We start from the raw sequence: 18,552 nt of genomic DNA, 5'->3' as shown, positions 1-18,552 counted from the left end.
TATTTTGGCACATCAAACAAGTATGGTTGAGCTTCTGTTCACCATATTTGATGAGCATTTATCAATTTGACTAAAAACCTTAACTGAATCTGTTCATTATATAAAGTGATCATGTCTCTTCAGAAGATACTCTTTTTGTTGTTGTTGTTGTTGTTGTTGAACAGCCTGCATCTCTATTAAAGGTTGTTTTGCTATATCCTACACAGTTACAGGCTTCTTAAGAATATAAAGCTTTTTCTAAATGTCCACCAACCTGCTCCAGGGCAATAATCTGGAAACTAGGCATAGTAGGGTACGGCTTTGCTGAGGTGCCCAATGCCCTAATGAAGACCTCTAGGCATCGAGGGTCTTTGACCAGTATAGGTGCAGATGTCTCACTGAACTTGCTAAGCAGGTGCTGCAGGAGGTGGGCCTCATCTGGCAGGAACGTGCATGAGTCTGGAGCACACTGCTCGAGAAGTCGCTCCACAGCAGGCAGAAGAATGGCCAAAATGGGCTGGGAAAAGGGCATTATCATAAGAAAAGCATGACAAACTAGCATCAAACACTTAAATAAAAGTAACTGATAATTACTATGTGCGACTTTGAAAAAAAAATATTTAGGCGAACCTAAATCTAATAACATGCAATTGTAATTGCAGTGTAAATGCATTCATGCAACCTCAGAGCAGCATTAAACAGTTTTTGTCAATACATGTAAATGGAATTTCAAGATACTGTACAGCTTGTGTGTCAACTTTGCAGAGCAAAGATGGATTTTCCCACCTGTTCAGAACTACTGTGAACACCTGATCACATGGACTGCACAAACCACTTCTATATAAACAAAACAACTAAACACACTACTTGAGGAGATGCAAACTAAAATGATCAGTTTGGTAAGAGTACCTCTCCATGAACGTCCCGAAGTGCTCGCAGCAGTGTTTTGCAGGTGTAGGCAGGGCAGCAGGGTAACTGCACACACTGAAGGAGCTGCTCAATTGACGCCAGCTTTTTCTTTTTATCTTTCAATAACAGTCCCTCCTCATATATCTTGGACAGTGCCTATGGTGAAATCAGACGTAATATTTCTTAAACAGTTTTGATTTAGACATCCAACACTTCTAGAACTTACTCAACACAAAATGGAAAATCCTGTTTAGCAAAGCTATGATGCTGTATTGTGGTTTGACTGACCTGGCTGAGGTATGAGGGGTCAGCGATGATTTCCTCTGATGATCTGAGGAGGTTCTCCACTAGTGGATAATAAGGTGATGAAACGACCCCTGAGAGAGAGTGGAGCACAGCAATGGCAGCTCTCCGAACTTCACACACTCCTGAACACAGACACACCAGCAAGGATGGCACCACTGCAAAAACAAGACCAGTGAGTTGTATATGAGTCATGGCTGAGAACAAGTTAAAAAAAAATAAATAAAAAAAAATAAATAAAATCTAATCTTTTTTTTTTACTAAATTAAACCCAGAATTAGATTCAGGCAATAAAAGAATCTTAGTAGTCTTAGATTTCTTTTCTTTAAAAAGTAACTAAATGTTAACTATGAACATCATGATTAAATCCTTGCAAATATACTCAGCTAACACAACATCCCGTACAGATGTGCACAGAGCCAAAATAAAACAAAGCAAAAACAATTAATATGTAACTAAACCAGATGTGAGAGAGACCATATTGACATACCTGGTGAGGAACCTGATGCCAGCAGGTTGAGGGTTTTTACTGGCTGATTGCAAAGCAAAGCCTTTCCCACATAAAGAGCCTGAGTTTGCAGTATGGCACTAACTCGACAATCCAACTGATCACCCAAATTACTGTTGTAGCCCCATAAAAGAGAGAGGAACTTAAACAGGGTTATTGGCTCATTCAGGTGAACCTGCAAAATGACACAGCCGGAGAGAAATTAGCCATCTATCCAATGCCATTGATTTTACTGAAAATAAATAGTAATGTTAAAAATAAATCTTCAGTCATGCATTTCCTGATTGTCACAATGGCAGTATCTGGCATAATTATAGTATAGCAAGAATGCAAAATATGCTCAAGAACAGCATATATAGGGTGACCATACGTGCCGTTTTTCCCGGACACGTCCTTGCCAGGATTTGTTTTGGCTTTGTTTTCCTGTTTCCATACTTGCTGAAGGTAATGATCGAAAAGTAGTTTGACCAATAACATGCAGGCATTGTACATAATGGACCAATCGTGGTATGTGAGAAGGTGGGATCTACGGTCAAAGCGAAGAAAATACGCGTACATGGCCTATTAGGTACCCTTTGACTTAAAGCGGTGCAGCTCATACCGATCAGTGTTTGACATCAAAGTACCTCAAGAGCGTTTTGAAAGCATAACGAACCGTCTGTATGGTACTTTGATCTCATGCACTGATCGGTCTGTACATGCAAACAAAGCCAAATCCTAGATATTTTAGGCAATATAGAAATCCTGGTCTGGACGTGTCCGGGAAAAATGGCATGTATGGTCACCCTAATTTATACAAACTACTAATGTGCCTCAGCTACATCAGTACAATTAAAAACAACAGCATGATATTCCACCAGAGGCGTTAAGTATAACTCAGTTTTAAACAGTATCTTTGAAGAGAATACAGTACCTGTAACAGAGGCTGCATTAGGCTCTTGAAGCAGGGAGCCAAGGGCCCTTGACTGGCCCCTGATATCACAACGTCAAACAGACGGAACATGAGATGCAGGTAACAGCAGGTATTGGCATCCATTTTCTCTGGGTTCCACCATGGCTCATCTGAAAAACACAATCTTGTTAACTAACAATTACATTACATTGCAATGCAATTTTTAGCACCATGAATCTCTTTTAGATAATGAATTATTCAGGCAAATTACTTGGGCCACATTTGACCATTTTGAGATCATTAAATATTAAAGGGGTCATATGACGTTGCTAAAAAGAACATTATTTTATGTATTTGGTGTAATGCAATGTGTTTATGCGGTTTAAGGTTAAAAAAAAAACATTATTTTCCACATACTGTACATTATTGTTGCTCCTCTATGCCCTGCCTTTCTGAAGCGCGCCGATTTTTACAAAGCTCATCGTTCTGAGAAGCGAGGCGTGCTCTGATTGGCCAGCTATCCAGTGCGTTGTGATTGGCCAGCTATCCAGTGCATTGTGATTGGCCTGAATATCTCAAGCATGAGATAGAAATGTTACGCCCCTTACCGTATTGTGATGCCGTGTCCCGGCGCGATGACACAAAAACAATAAAACAAATTACAAACGGAGGCATTTGTTGCATCCAGTGGGGACTTAATTACTGATTATAATGACTTATACTGTCTTTTTATGTGTCGCGTTGCATCGCGCTGTGTAAATATTACCATGTCTGCATTTGTGATCGGAGAAACGACAAACAAGCACTACTCTACACAGCTCAAAACCCGTGTTTGAATAGTCAATGGCAAGTTCTTTAAGTATGAAAACATACTTACAGGCTGTGAGTCAGAAGCGCCAGACTGTCCTTACAAAGCTGGAATTGCCCCACTTTATAGAAACAGTCTTTGAGCATAGCTGGCAGGCTACTCCCAGGTTCAGGAAATAGTCCTCCGTAAAATGCACTGCACACACTCTAATATTTGGGTTGAACTGTTCTGGAACAGTGTTGTAAATACAACTTAACCACTGATTTCTAGTTGTGTCCTCTTTTGGAAGCCCAAACAAAGTACTTTCGCTTTCACAACAAAACACATTGTCTCCAGGACATGGCGCCGGCAGCAGCAACAACACTACAGCAAGAATAAAAGTCCCGCCCTCTTTCATTGCATATACGTTTGGCCGGTGTTTTGCAAATCTCCCCACACCGTGACGTAGACATGTGGTGGCGTATTTGAATGAGCCGTTTTAGGGGGCGTGGTCGAGTCTTAACTTTTATAAATAATATCTCTGTGGTTTTGAGACTAGTCTTTGCAACTTTAGGGATCTTATCTATGCACAAACAGCTTGTAACACTCCAAAGAGAAAGAAAAGTTGAAATCGCATCATATGACCCCTTTAAATATTTGTAGTGAATTAAGTGAATGCCTTTATTCATAGAAATGCCCTGCTCTCTAAACACAATCATTACCCTAATTTTTCTTATACATATAACCGAAAGGAGATTTATGCAGCTGAATACTACTACTCAATAGTTTGGAGTCAATACACTTTTTTTCATAAAATAAATCCAGCAAGGATGCATTAAATTGACAGTAATGACTTTTACACCATTACAAAAAATTTATATTTCAAATATATAAAAAATAATATTTCAAATGCCATTATGTTGAACTTTCTATTAATAAAAAAAAAAAAAATCTTCTTGAGCACAAAATGGCTGCTGAAAATGCAGTTTTACCATCACAGGAATGAATTACATTTTCAAAACAATCAATCCATCCATTCATCCATCTAATCTGTATTTACTGTATTTTTGCAGCCTTAGTCTTACTGAGGATAAGAGACTTCTTTCAAAAAATAAAACATCTAAATGGTATTTTTTCAGTTTACATAAAATATAAGTTGCCACAAACAATGACATACAGTGGGATGAAAATGTTTTTGCCCTCTTCCTGTTTTTTTTTTTTTTTGCATATTTGTCACACTTGAATGATTCAGATCAAACAAATTTTAATATTACACAAAGATAACCCGAGCAAATGCAAAATGCCATTTTGAAACAATGATTTAATTTATTAAGGGAAAAAAGCTGTCCAAACCTGCTTAGCCCTACGTGAAAAATTAATTGCCTCCTAAATCTAATAACTGGTTGTGCCACCCTTTGCAGCAACAACTGCAATCAAGCGGTTGCGTTAATTGGCAAGGAATCTTTCACGTCGCTGTGGAGGAATTTTAGCCCACTCTTCTTTGCAGAATTGTTTTTATTCAGCCACATTGGAGGGTTTGAGCATGAATGGACTGTTTAAGGTCATGCCACAGCATCTAAATTTGGATTTAAGCGACTTGGCCACACCAAAACCTTAATTTTGTTTTTCTTGAGCCATTCAGAGGTGGACTTGCTGGTGTGTTTGGAATCATTGTCCTGCTGCATAACCCAAGTGCACTTGAGCTTGAGGTCACAAACTGACGGCTGGACATTCTCCTTCAGGATTTTCTGATAGAGTGCAGAATTCATGGTTTCATCAATTATGGCAAGTCATCCAGGTTCTGAAGCTTAAAAGCAGCCCCAGACCATCACACTACCACCACCATGTTTGACTGTTGGTATGATGTTCATTTTATGAAATGCTGTGTTGGTTTTACGCCAGATGCAACGAGACACACACCTTCCAAAAAGTTCAACAGTCCACAGAATATTTGCCCAAAAGTCTTAGGGATAATCAAGATATTTTTTGGCAAATGTGACACAAGCCTTTGTTTTCGTTTTGGTCAGCAATGTCTTTTGCCTTGGAACTCTTCAATGGATGCCGTTTTTGCCCAGTCTCTTTCTTATTGTTGAATCATGAACACTGACCTTAATTGAGGCAAGTGAGGCCTGCCTCCAGGTAGGTTTGGACAGCTTTTTTCCCTTAATAAATTAAATCATCATTTAGAAACTGCATTTTGTATTTACTTGCATTATCTTTGTGTAATATTAAAATTTGATTGATGATCTGAATCTTCAAGTGTGACAAAAATATGCAAAAACTTTAAAAAACAAGGAGGCAAAAAGCTTTTCACGGCACTGTAAATGTGTGCAATATTTACTACAATCACATCACAGTTCACTGCTAAATAAGCAGTCCTGTACCTTTAAATGCAGAATCTGGACATTTGAGTGCCGTGATGAAAAGCCGCAGGAGTGACAGCAGAAGGAGGCCTTGTTCTTTCTCTGCATTGAGGCCAGAGCTCATTTTCTGCAGAAACTCACCCAATATCACACAGACTGGCAGACACTCATTTACCTCCTCACTAGAAGTCTAACAATCAATAAAGACAGAAGTAAAAAAAATTAATAATAGACCAAAATACAATTTTGTGTAATTTAACCAAATAACAGTATAGATGTCAAATTTACAATTCACGAAAGGAAAATACAACACACAATATACTAGCAACTGTATCACTATATATTAAAATTAGTAATCTATAATTATCAGCAGCAGTCAACACTGGAAGTACATGGTACTGATAAAAGTTTTTCTTTTTTTCCATAATTCAAACAATATAGTCTTTTTCTAAACAACAGAAATGATAAGAAAAGAAGCAGTTTCTACATTTGTGCTCTGACCTGTTCAGGTTGGATTGTGTAGACCTGAAGCAGTAAAGGTTCCAATAGTTTGTACACACTCTGTGCTGTGTGGAGGTGTTGACTCTCCGTCATGGACTGCAGACTCTGTAGCAATGCATTACTGAACACCACAAATGCTGCTCTCTCCCGCACACTACTGACCTGACGGCTCAGGATATCACTCACATTCTGCAGCTGCAAGATTGACACATGAGACAACACAGTTTGAACTGAGCAAAGACAATGTTGGTTTAGTATCAATATGTTGTTTCAAACATGCATTTATGCAGAAGGTGTTTTTAAGAATGCAACATTTGAAATCATTAAATTATTCACTGTATGGCCAAAAATTGAAGAATGACGTGAGGGTGAGTAAATGTGAGAATTTTAATTTTTAGGTGAACCATTCCTTTGCTTGGACAGGAAGTTTGACACTTACAGAGCTGCGTTTGGTTGCATGATCCATGTTGGCCATGTTCTTGATCAGAGTTGTTGTGAGCATTTGGTTGACCACACCGAGCACATCTGATGGAGAGCTTTTGACCAGAACATCCTTCAGCACTATAAATAAAGAAAATGCATCAAGACAACAAGAAATCTATCAGTACTTTGATCTCATGCACTGATCAGTCTGTACATGCAAACAAAGCCAAATCCTAGATATTTTAGGCAATATAGAAATCCTGGCCTGGACGCGTCCGGGAAAAATGGCATGTATGGTCACCCTAATTTATACAAACTACTAATGTGCCTCAGCTACATCAGTAAAATTAAAAACAACAGCATGATATTCCACCTAGAGGCGTTAAGTATAACAGTTTTAAACAGAACATCAGATAATGTTCTCTTTCTCTAACTATTTCAAGCCACTATGGGCAGCAAAAATAATATTAACCAGTAATATCAAAGCCTAATTATCCAACTAAATACCAGGAATTATTTCCTGCAGAACATGTTTTTACTCCGAAATAAGTAGGAAATTGCTAATTGCTAATTAAACAAACCTAAGTTGCTTCAGTCCAAAAAGTGTTAATCTTGAAACATTACTTTCAATATAAAAGTTATTCTAATGAGTACTTTTATTAAAAAAAAAAAAAAAGACGACGTTTACTATGACCTGAGGTGGACTAAAAGGCCGTTTACTAGGTAAAAGAAAAAATATAATCTACATATCAAATGCCAGAAGGCAGTTTTGATTATGTTGATAATTTAGAGGCTTTAGAAATCGAAATCTTAGAAACAGATTTCACTGTAAAACAGCAGCAATGTTTACCTTTGGCCCAACCACGAGTAAGGGGATGCTGGGACAGCAAAGTGGTTTCAGCAACACAAGATGAAATCTGCAGCTCCACACTCTCGGGAGCATCATTGGTCAACACCAGGAAGGGAAGAAGCTCCCAACTAATCTGTGCTTTAAGATCTGGGTTGCCCTCGGTAATACGCGGATCATCGAGAACTCGCACAGCCTCTTTTAGCACTGAACACCTGCGGAAAACAAACCAGATAAAGCTAAGCTAGTACTTCCTTCTTAGTGTGGAAAATTCATTATTTATATCCCTACATTATTTAACAAAAACAAACTCTATTTTTGTTGTTGTTGTTGTGGATGTCCCAATTGGGACACATGATTTTATGAAATGATTAAATGAATTTGAAAGATTTCAATTAAATGTTCATGTTATATTTTGGCTGCATTTGTGAGTTAATAATGTGTAAAACAAGCACATAACTTAATTATTGATTGGGGGGTGATTTACACCACTAATTATAATTTTTCATTATCATGGATGAAAAGAGCAGCATAGCTTAACGGTACATCACAAAACCTATTACGTTGCCTACCTAGGCAGCATTTCAAGTCACTACAGGCATGCTGCCAACGCTACCTTTTAAGATTTCTTATTTTCCTCCCATGCACTTCAGGTATTGAATGCTATTTGAATGATGCACAAAATTGCTGCGTATGTAGACTGTTCCAAATCAGTTAGGAGGCAGTTGACAACTCACTAGGTTTTTGAACAAAGACTACAAGAACACGTTTTAATTTCCATTACATTAAAACTTCCTGTCAACTGATTCATTAAGAAGACATTCATTTGTATCGTTCTGGAGGTAAAGAAGGTATAACATCAGTTAACTAACCAGTCTGCTGATGGTTTGATGCGATGAAGAAGTGAAATCAAACAGGAAACAGCCTCCTCCGCATCCATAAGGTCCATGTGAAGCTGTCAGGAATCCATAACACAGATTTAACATTTAGATTGTACCAAAAACAGGACAAGTTTGAAGTTTACATCACCAAAAGAGATTACAATTCATGACGTTGTCATTTTACCTGCAAAGCTTTAAGGGCAGACAGCACGATCTCTGGCACATCATCCTTTATTCTCTCCAGCAATGCGTCCTTCAGAAATGCCTCATCAAAGCCATTCTGCTCCATAAAAACATACAGTCAGATGGACAACCAGCATCTCATTACTTCATTAACATGGGTTTCATGGATGAAAAGGGGAAAATAGTAAGCTAACATTAAAGGAGAATACAAAAGATACACACATGTCCTGAGGTGAGGATCTGCTTTAGGTAGTCTACAGCCATATTTCTCACAGAAGATAGTGGATGATTCAGGCTGAGCATCAGAGAAGTGTCTGAATCTGGCAGGATCTACATGTAAGAGCAACATTTTAAAGTCTTGTTTTGGGGGTTGAAAGATGTGAATGGTAATTAGTACAACTACAAAAACCCAACTTAAATAAATACTTAAATTACATTAGCACAAGGGCTGTCAAAATTATTTTTTCACAGTCGTTGTCACAGACAAATGATGTACTTCACATCTGTGCCAGTTTCATATGTTCACTCATTCCAGTTTTACATCAGGTTCTGATTATCCTGTCAGAATTTATTTTGTGATACAGATCAGCTGACAGTACAATATTGTAGATTATTGGTTACCTTGAAAACAAAGACTAGCTGCTTAAAGCAATAAAAGACCTGATTGACCTACTTGATATTTTCCACAGCTCATAGTTAGAGATGAACTGATGAAGCACGCTTTTTCATGGTCAGACGACACATTTTTGACATGATTTTCCAATGCCATATCCAGTGCACATGGATACCTATGAGTAAAAACATTTAAAGATAAACACCAGAAACAAAACACTCCTTATGAAATAACATTTTAAGAGCTGTACTACAGCACTAAAGCACATAAGAGAACCTACCTGGATTCAAACTGTCGTACAGTAGATTGAATTCTCTGATTAAGAGCTGAAATCCTATCTGAGGAAGCTCATTGCTGCAGGAAACATACTCCTCAAGAAGCAGCCTGCTCAAAACAATAATTGTAGAAGATTAAGAATCTAATACATCATCAGATCATCATACATACATAATGTCCAGGATAAGAGAGATTCACTCATATAAACCACACTTACTTGGCTGCAGTGTTCTCCAGGTTTCTGGAGAGATGAAGATCCTGAAACACTGACTGTAATAGTCCAGTACTGTCTGACAAACTTTCATTCTGCTGCTCATCTACAGGGACACAATAAATAAAGCAATTAACCATGTGATAACAGCAATTTTACTATGATTACCACTGTGTTATTAGGCATGATTTATTTCGGTATTAAAGAGTTACATAAGAGTCAGATTAGAAATTTGTTGTTGATTACAACTACTTTCTATGTTTAGAGAATTTTCGGTCTGGCCTCATCAACACTATCTGCTGAAAATCAGAGCCAATAATCAGATCTTCAGCAGTCAGAGTTGACAGATTTCACCGAAAACTGCAGTGTATGATGAGCACAGACTTACAATATCTCACAGAAGTGAGTACACCCCTCACATTTGTTTAAATATTTTATTATATCTTTTCATGTGACAACACTGAAGAAATGACACTTTGCTACAATGTAAAGTAGTGAGTGTACAGCTTGTATAACAGTGTAAATTTGCTGTCCCCTCAAAATAACTCAACACACAGCCATTAATGTCTAAACCGCTGGCCACAGAAGTGAGTTCACCCCTAAGTGAAAATGTCCAAATTGGGCCCAATTAGCCATTTTCTCTCCCCGGGGTCATGTGACTCATTAGTGTTACAAGGTCTCAGGTGTGAATGGGGAGCAAGTGTGTTAAATTTGGTGTTATTGCTCTCACTGGCTGCACCCGAAAACTGAAAAATGCGGCCTTCGGAGGCAGCATTCCAAGGTAGGAAGGCATCAAGGCACGTCCGAATCCAAAGTTAGCTTCACTTCCTGTCTCCTGAGATGCCTTCATCCGATTGATTTTTGAAGGCAGCATAGATGTATCCTTCGCTGCCTTTGATATCCCACAATCCTGTGCGTTCCATTCCGAGACGGTTGAGCTAAAAAAATAAAGATGGCGGCTGGAAGTTGTGTTTGGTGGTTAGTTTGTGTGTAAATGTATATTTCTGATTAACTTTTTGCACATTTGAAGTTATTTCTAGCGAGAGTATTATAGCAATTAAATATTTGTTTAGTTATCACCAAAACTCGTTCTATTTTGTTGTAGATCGTTAAACCATTACGCTGCCTCAGAAGCCTGTCTGAAATTAGTTTCGTGTGGTGCCTTCATGCATAAACGCTGCCTGCAAAGTCATTGCCTCATAAGGCAGCGAGGCAGCAAGGCAGCTGCCTAAGTTTTCGGAAGCAGCCACTCTCTCATACTGGTCACTGGAAGTTCAATCTGGCACCTCATGGCAAAGAACTCTGCTTCTCTACATAAAGATGGTGTAGGCTATAAAGAAGATTGCCAAGACCCTGAAACTGAGCTGCAGCACGGTGGCCAAGACCATACAGCAGTTTAACAGGACAGGTTCCACTCGGAACAGGCCTCGCCATGGTCGACCAAAGAAGTTGAGTGCACGTGCTCAGCGTCATATCCAGAGGTTGTGTTTGGGAAATAGGCGTATGAATGCTGAGCATCAGAGAAGTGTCTGAATCTGGCAGGATCTACATGTAAGAGCAACATTTTAAAGTCTTGTTTTGGGGTTGAAAGATGTGAATGGTAATTAGTACAACTACAAAAACCCAACTTAAATAAATACTTAAATTACATTAGCACAAGGGCTGTCAAAATTATTTTTTCACAGTCGTTGTCACAGACAAATGATGTACTTCACATCTGTGCCAGTTTCATATGTTCACTCATTCCAGTTTTACATCAGGTTCTGATTATCCTGTCAGAATTTATTTTGTGATACAGATCAGCTGACAGTACAATATTGTAGATTATTGGTTACCTTGAAAACAAAGACTAGCTGCTTAAAGCAATAAAAGACCTGATTGACCTACTTGATATTTTCCACAGCTCATAGTTAGAGAGATGAACTGATGAAGCACGCTTTTTTCATGGTCAGACGACACATTTTTGACATGATTTTCCAATGCCATATCCAGTGCACATGGATACCTATGAGTAAAAAACATTTAAAGATAAACACCAGAAACAAAACACTCCTTATGAAATAACATTTTAAGAGCTGTACTACAGCACTAAAGCACATAAGAGAACCTACCTGGATTCAAACTGTCGTACAGTAGATTGAATTCTCTGATTAAGAGCTGAAATCCTATCTGAGGGAAGCTCATTGCTGCAGGAAACATACTCCTCAAGAAGCAGCCTGCTCAAAACAATAATTGTAGAAGATTAAGAATCTAATACATCATCAGATCATCATACATACATAATGTCCAGGATAAAGAGAGATTCACTCATATAAACCACACTTACTTGGCTGCAGTGTTCTCCAGGTTTCTGGAGAGATGAAGATCCTGAAACACTGACTGTAATAGTCCAGTACTGTCTGACAAACTTTCATTCTGCTGCTCATCTACAGGGACACAATTAATAAAGCAATTAACCATGTGATAACAGCAATTTTACTATGATTACCACTGTGTTATTAGGCATGATTTATTTCGGTATTAAAGAGTTACATAAGAGTCAGATTAGAAATTTGTTGTTGATTACAACTACTTTCTATGTTTAGAGAATTTTCGGTCTGGCCTCATCAACACTATCTGCTGAAAATCAGAGCCAATAATCAGATCTTCAGCAGTCAGAGTTGACAGATTTCACCGAAAACTGCAGTGTATGATGAGCACAGACTTACAATATCTCACAGAAGTGAGTACACCCCTCACATTTGTTTAAATATTTTATTATATCTTTTCATGTGACAACACTGAAGAAATGACACTTTGCTACAATGTAAAGTAGTGAGTGTACAGCTTGTATAACAGTGTAAATTTGCTGTCCCCTGAAAATAACTCAACACACAGCCATTAATGTCTAAACCGCTGGCCACAGAAGTGAGTTCACCCCTAAGTGAAAATGTCCAAATTGGGCCCAATTAGCCATTTTCTCTCCCCGGGGTCATGCAAAAAGTTAATCAGAAATATACATTTACACACAAACTAACCACCAAACACAACTTCCAGCCGCCATCTTTATTTTTTTAGCTCAACCGTCTCGGAATGGAACGCACAGGATTGTGGGATATCAAAGGCAGCGAAGGATACATCTATGCTGCCTTCAAAAATCAATCGGATGAAGGCATCTCAGGAGACAGGAAGTGAAGCTAACTTTGGATTCGGACGTGCCTTGGAATGCTGCCTCCGAAGGCCGCATTTTTCAGTTTTCGGGTGCAGCCAGTGAGAGCAATAACACCAAATTTAACACACTTGCTCCCCATTCACACCTGAGACCTTGTAACACTAATGAGTCACATGACCCCGGGGAGAGAAAATGGCTAATTGGGCTCAATTTGGACATTTTCACTTAGGGGTGTATTCACTTTTGTGGCCAGCGGTTTAGACATTAATGGCTGTGTGTTGAGTTATTTTGAGGGGACAGCAAATTTACACTGTTATACAAGCTGAACACTCACTACTTTACATTGTAGCAAAGTGTCATTTCTTCAGTGTTGTCACATGAAAAAATTTAATAAAATATTTACAAAAATGTGAGGGGTGTACTCACTTCTGTGAGATACTGTTTATTTAGCTTATTACTACAATTTCATAAAGTCTGAAGATATCGAACAAGTTGATTTTAGAACACATTAGGGTTATTGTTGTCTAGGGCTGTCGCGATTCGTCAATTTTAGTCGATTTTTTAAAAATCATCGACTTCATTTTGCTTGTGTCGACTAACCGGCAAAACACCGGAAGTGGTGCATTTCACAGACGAGAATCCATAAAACATTATTAGACAATTTTCCAAGGCATAAGCATAATTGTGAATTCACAAACGCTATGATTTAATAAAAGAATTATATGCGATGCAGTTCTAATACAGTATAAGCGCTTTAATTATTTACATGCGTGTAGGTTACGTATGTGCGTCACAGTAGCTCCACAGAAACTGTTATCATTTGCACGTGTGGAGCGTCTCAAACTCCATCTCTGCATGTAGTTGTGAGTTTGGGTTTATTATAACGTTCATCTGGGAACGCAATGTGCGCCATTTCATCAGATTTGTAAGGTGAATCATTTATAAATCTACACGAACACAGGAGAATACATTGCGATTTCAAAATAAAAGCTCAAACCCTTGCTCTGAGTTTACAGGTTTTGATGTCCACATATTCATTTAATTACAGTGGCTATAGCATTTCTGTCCTAAAGAAATGGCCAAATATTAAAGATTAAGTGGACATTTAAATTAAATGGTTCTTGGTCAATATTAAACAAGGATTAGATCGCTAATTGAAACAGATTCTCAAACAAGTAAAAAAGTAGAGCGGGACCTGATTTTGTCCATTTGCAATTGATTGGATTGTTGCGATTAAACGTAACAAGGCTACATGTTTTTTTGTTTTTATTTCCAAAAACAATTAACACAAATACATAATTTATAATAAATAGAATTTAGATTTTCACAGATAGACACTAACCATCCTGGGCCATCACAGAATGTATAAGATGGGGCAATAGATAACGCAGAAGGGGACTGATGTCATGGACTGTTGCTATACTCTGGAGAGTGGACACCAGGGTGGGGATAGCACACAGGTACCCAAATGCCCTAATGGGAAAAAGCACAAGATAATAAAGCATTTTAGATGCAGGAAAAATGTGAGAGAAAACGTACTAAACAAGACGTTGGGGAACACATCTTATACAACTACCAATACAAGTAAAATCACTAAAACTTACTTTGGACCAACTACACCTTCTTTCTGATTCTGCAAGAGGATGATAATGCAGCTCAAACCCTCCCTGGACAGCTGAGGCATTCGACGTAAAGACTTGCACAACTGCACGGTCAGAGAGTCCACCAGCTGAGCCTCCATTACTACCTTCACTGCCATCTGACACACGATCATATAAGTGGCAGTCGTATAGTCTAAAAGGTTAGATTTCAGGCCCTGGTTATGGAGAGGAAAAAAGCAGAAATTTATTTAGGTTTACTGATAGATATACTGGGAACAGTCATTGACTATGTTTACATGCAGAGCAATACTCTTATATTAAATGGAATTTGGCAATATTTGATTTAATATTGGCAACATTTTTTAGTCATGTAAGCACCATATGTAATTTAAGACAATATTCTGATTCCACAAATTTCAATTGTCTCCCCTGGAATAAGCCTGTTTTAATCTGTTGCATTTAAACACCTCATTCAGGAAAGAGTGTGGAAGTGTTGTCAGGCATTTTTGAATTTTGGGAAGGATAATTAAATTTAAGATTACTGTGGAAAGTAATAAATGAGCATACAGTATGGCAGCATCTTCAATCTGCTGAGAAATAACAGAGGGAAAGGAAACACGCATTTATAGATTGGCATGCCTACTAAACAACGTATACATTAATATTCTGATGCCTGTATGCATATACACATCATATTCAGAATATGGCTGCATCCTGAATATAAAACTGAACTGGAATTTGTTCTCAGGATCCAAGTTATATCGATGCACAATCAAGAATAATTAGCAATACATTATAACAAATATATGATCCTTCAAAAAAATGCACCTGTGTACATATATTTATCAACTTAACCACATCTGCATTATGTCACTGAATTGTTGTCTTACCAGTTGTACAAACGGAAGCAGTTTGGCAATAATAGAGTTAGTTATCTTCTCCACTGCATCAAGCGCAGAAACAATGGTGGATGCATAGAAAGAGAAAATCACACGCAGCTGCGGACAGTTCCCATCACGGACAAACCCAGAGTATGCCTACAAAATAATTCAATAAAGTATTAGCAGCATTACTGGACTGGCAGACTTTAACCTGCACTAAACCCAGCCAGAGTGTCTTACCTTTACTGAATCTGTGACCAAAGAACAAATGAAATCCATGAAGCCTAAATCTTTATAGCAGTGTGTGAGCAGAGTTCCTCGGGCCAGAGGAACACCAGGATTCTATAGATAAAGCACAGTTGAATTTGTAGAGTCCCAAATTAAGTTATAGCTTTCTTTACACCAACTGCATATATGACAGAATCAGAAACGTTATGGCTTACCTGAAGTCCATGCAACCAGTGCCATTTGTGGGTTGGATCTTCAATCTTTAAAAGCTGGATCACTCGTACAAACACTTTAGTCTCATGATATGGTAGAACACAAGCAATCAGGCTGTCTTGGTTGTACAGATGAATGTGGAATCTGAAATCAAATTTGTATCAGTGAAGACTGTTTCCACGCTACAATATATTATATTATATTATATTATATATATATATATAGTTTTTCTGGAGGTCAACCTACAAATGGATTACTTACAGCTGTCTTTGCACAAATCAACATCAAATAATTTACACACCTCATCTTTAAATTAAGAACATCTCTAAAATACAGCACAATTTTGCCATTTACAAAGTTTATCACACTCTAAAACAACAGTCTGAAAACTGATAAAGTGAATTTCACTTTTTTTTTTCTACTTAAGATTACCTGTGTATTAGCCATTCAATGCATTTCAGAGCAGGCTTGAGCAGAAAGTAAGGTGACAGTCGAGTGAGAAAGAGTGAGATGCTCTTGTCCAGTTTCTTGTTGACCTCTTTTGTCTGAACACTGCGCTCTAAAGTCAAAGAGGCTTGACTAAACAGAGTCTCCTGAAACTCACTGAACGCTGGATCAATACCCATCAGCTCCTCAAGTCCTGTGCAGCCTGTTCAGAATGATCAATAACAGCAGACATTTAGACGAGATGACTATTTCTATTTGTTGCAATGAATGATTATACACAGGTGAATGATTACAGTAAATCTTCTGGTAAAAGCTAATCAATTAAAAATTTCAATGTGAAACGATGACTGCAAGATGACCCTAAACTGTGAACAGCTCAACATTATCTATTGTTTATTTTCTTTTAATAAATTGTATGTCAATGTTAACCAGAAAGAAACAGTTGGGTTACAAAAGTAAAAATGAGACATATTCTTTATCCATTTTTTACAGTCTTTGTTAAAGCATTTTAAGCAATAAAACAAAGCAACCACTTAACAAGGTGAATCACAAAATTACAAACTTTCATTCAATGCAAAAATGTTTTTGAAAATCAAAAAGAGGCAAAAATACAAGACTGTGTACTTAACAGCTTTAGTGAAAGAAAAAAAAACTACAATCCCATGAAGCAATGCAAATGACATTACCGAATTATATAACTTCATTTAAAGTTGTTGATAATGTCTACAAAAACAATAACCTATATTTTTAGTTTCTACACATTCAAAATACACATACATTTACAAATATTTAAATATTTTAAAAGCATAGCGAGTCGATTATGTAATTTGCGGTGCTTCATGGGAGTGGGTGGTCCCTGCAAGCACTTTTGCCGTGATTTGCTTGTCACAAATCTCTGATTTGTGGAATTTTCAACAGGAATTGAGCTGTTCAACATGAATATCATAAAGATAAGCTGAAATAATGCAAATAGATGGCTTCATCAAAAACATATACGATTGATTAAACTCTGAACCTACAGCAGGTCTTAAAAGGTATGTGTGTTATTGTTAAAAATCATATTTATTGTTATAAAATCATAAAATGAATGGACTTTTTACTTCTCAACTGTTGTTACGATATTAGAAATGTCTCTGTTAACATGGGAATAAAAATTGTGACAAAGTGCTCAACAGCAACAACCCATTTCCATAAGTACTGTGAATAACGTACAGTGGGGAAAATAATTATTTGATCCCCTGCTGATTTTGTAAGTTTGCCTAATTAAAAAAAAAAATAATCGAATAAAAGAATTAACAAAGTTAACGCATGACCATTGGGCAGCGAAATGCTCATTGGGTCAGCACGGTCAGAAAAAACAGGTGGAGAAGAAAAGACACGTTAACTGCAAAAGAATTAAGAATTAATGTGAAGAATTAGGTGAGAAACCATCAGGAACCATTTAGTCTCCAGCACCATCATTTTCCAGAACTGTAACCTTCCTGGAGTTTCAAGAAGTGGAATGTGTCAGGTTCTCAGAGACTTTGCTTGGTTAGTTAACATGTATATTTTCTTCTCCACCTGTTTTTTCTGACCGTGCTGACCCAATGAGCATTTCGCTGCCCAATGGTCACGCCTTAACTTTGTTAATTCTATTATTGCATTAGTATTGCATCCTTCTCATGGGCATTTAATAATATTTTTAACTTTTATTCTTGAGTTTAATCTCTTTTTTGGCTCATTTTATCGGTAAAAGAAAACCTGCCTAATAATTCTGCACACCTGAAATAAGAAGTTTTTGACTTTCAGCCTTCATGGACAATTATATATCACTTATAAATTATTAAATACAAAATCAATAGTAGTTATTAAGATTGATGTGGTTTGGAATTGGTCAAATGTTCTTGGAAAGAATGTCAGAATATAACCAGAATATCAAATTGCCTAATAATTCTGCACACACTGTATATGTGTGTGTACTGTGTACATTTATTATGTATATATAAATACACACACATGCATGTATATATTTAAGAAAAATGTTATATTTGTATATTAAATATATTTATGTATAATATAAATTATATAAATATATACATGTAAATATTTTCAAAATATATACTGTATGAGTGTGTATTTATATATACATCATAATAAATATACACGGTACACACACATATATTATGTAAACAAAAACTTTTATTTTGGATGCGATTAATCATTTGACACCACTAATAAAAATATTTTAATATTTGCATATCCAAGCAAGTAATCCATGCACACAAATAAAATACTGCACACAGCAGAAATTATAGTATGAACACTGATGTTTCCTGTATAAAAACCTATTTATAGTACACCCACTTCAATAGTAAT

At 37.2% G+C, this 18,552-nt stretch overlaps 1 protein-coding gene across 1 annotated transcript in view; it reads right to left on the bottom strand.

The window, feature by feature from the left end:
• heatr1 (HEAT repeat containing 1) overlaps positions 1-18,552 on the bottom strand; it is a 39,123-nt gene that overhangs the window by 19,517 nt on the left and 1,054 nt on the right. Inside the window, exons 3-23 of the mRNA XM_058793241.1 lie at positions 16,183-16,399; positions 15,753-15,894; positions 15,550-15,651; positions 15,319-15,465; positions 14,432-14,643; positions 14,170-14,300; positions 12,003-12,102; positions 11,788-11,892; positions 11,564-11,681; positions 8,799-8,906; positions 8,578-8,673; positions 8,385-8,467; positions 7,516-7,727; positions 6,682-6,803; positions 6,243-6,437; positions 5,763-5,931; positions 2,613-2,761; positions 1,682-1,874; positions 1,177-1,349; positions 889-1,044; positions 254-496 (exon numbers count right to left, since the gene is read on the bottom strand). Of these exons, the coding sequence (XP_058649224.1) occupies positions 254-496; positions 889-1,044; positions 1,177-1,349; positions 1,682-1,874; positions 2,613-2,761; positions 5,763-5,931; positions 6,243-6,437; positions 6,682-6,803; positions 7,516-7,727; positions 8,385-8,467; positions 8,578-8,673; positions 8,799-8,906; positions 11,564-11,681; positions 11,788-11,892; positions 12,003-12,102; positions 14,170-14,300; positions 14,432-14,643; positions 15,319-15,465; positions 15,550-15,651; positions 15,753-15,894; positions 16,183-16,399 (3,173 nt within the window). The remainder of the gene's footprint in view (positions 1-253; positions 497-888; positions 1,045-1,176; positions 1,350-1,681; positions 1,875-2,612; positions 2,762-5,762; positions 5,932-6,242; positions 6,438-6,681; positions 6,804-7,515; positions 7,728-8,384; positions 8,468-8,577; positions 8,674-8,798; positions 8,907-11,563; positions 11,682-11,787; positions 11,893-12,002; positions 12,103-14,169; positions 14,301-14,431; positions 14,644-15,318; positions 15,466-15,549; positions 15,652-15,752; positions 15,895-16,182; positions 16,400-18,552) is intronic.

This window comes from Onychostoma macrolepis, chromosome 12 (assembly GCF_012432095.1).
Source record: "Onychostoma macrolepis isolate SWU-2019 chromosome 12, ASM1243209v1, whole genome shotgun sequence".
Taxonomy (NCBI): domain Eukaryota; kingdom Metazoa; phylum Chordata; class Actinopteri; order Cypriniformes; family Cyprinidae; genus Onychostoma; species Onychostoma macrolepis.
Note: the sequence above shows the minus strand (reverse complement) of the source record. Positions and strands in the feature narration are given on the sequence as shown.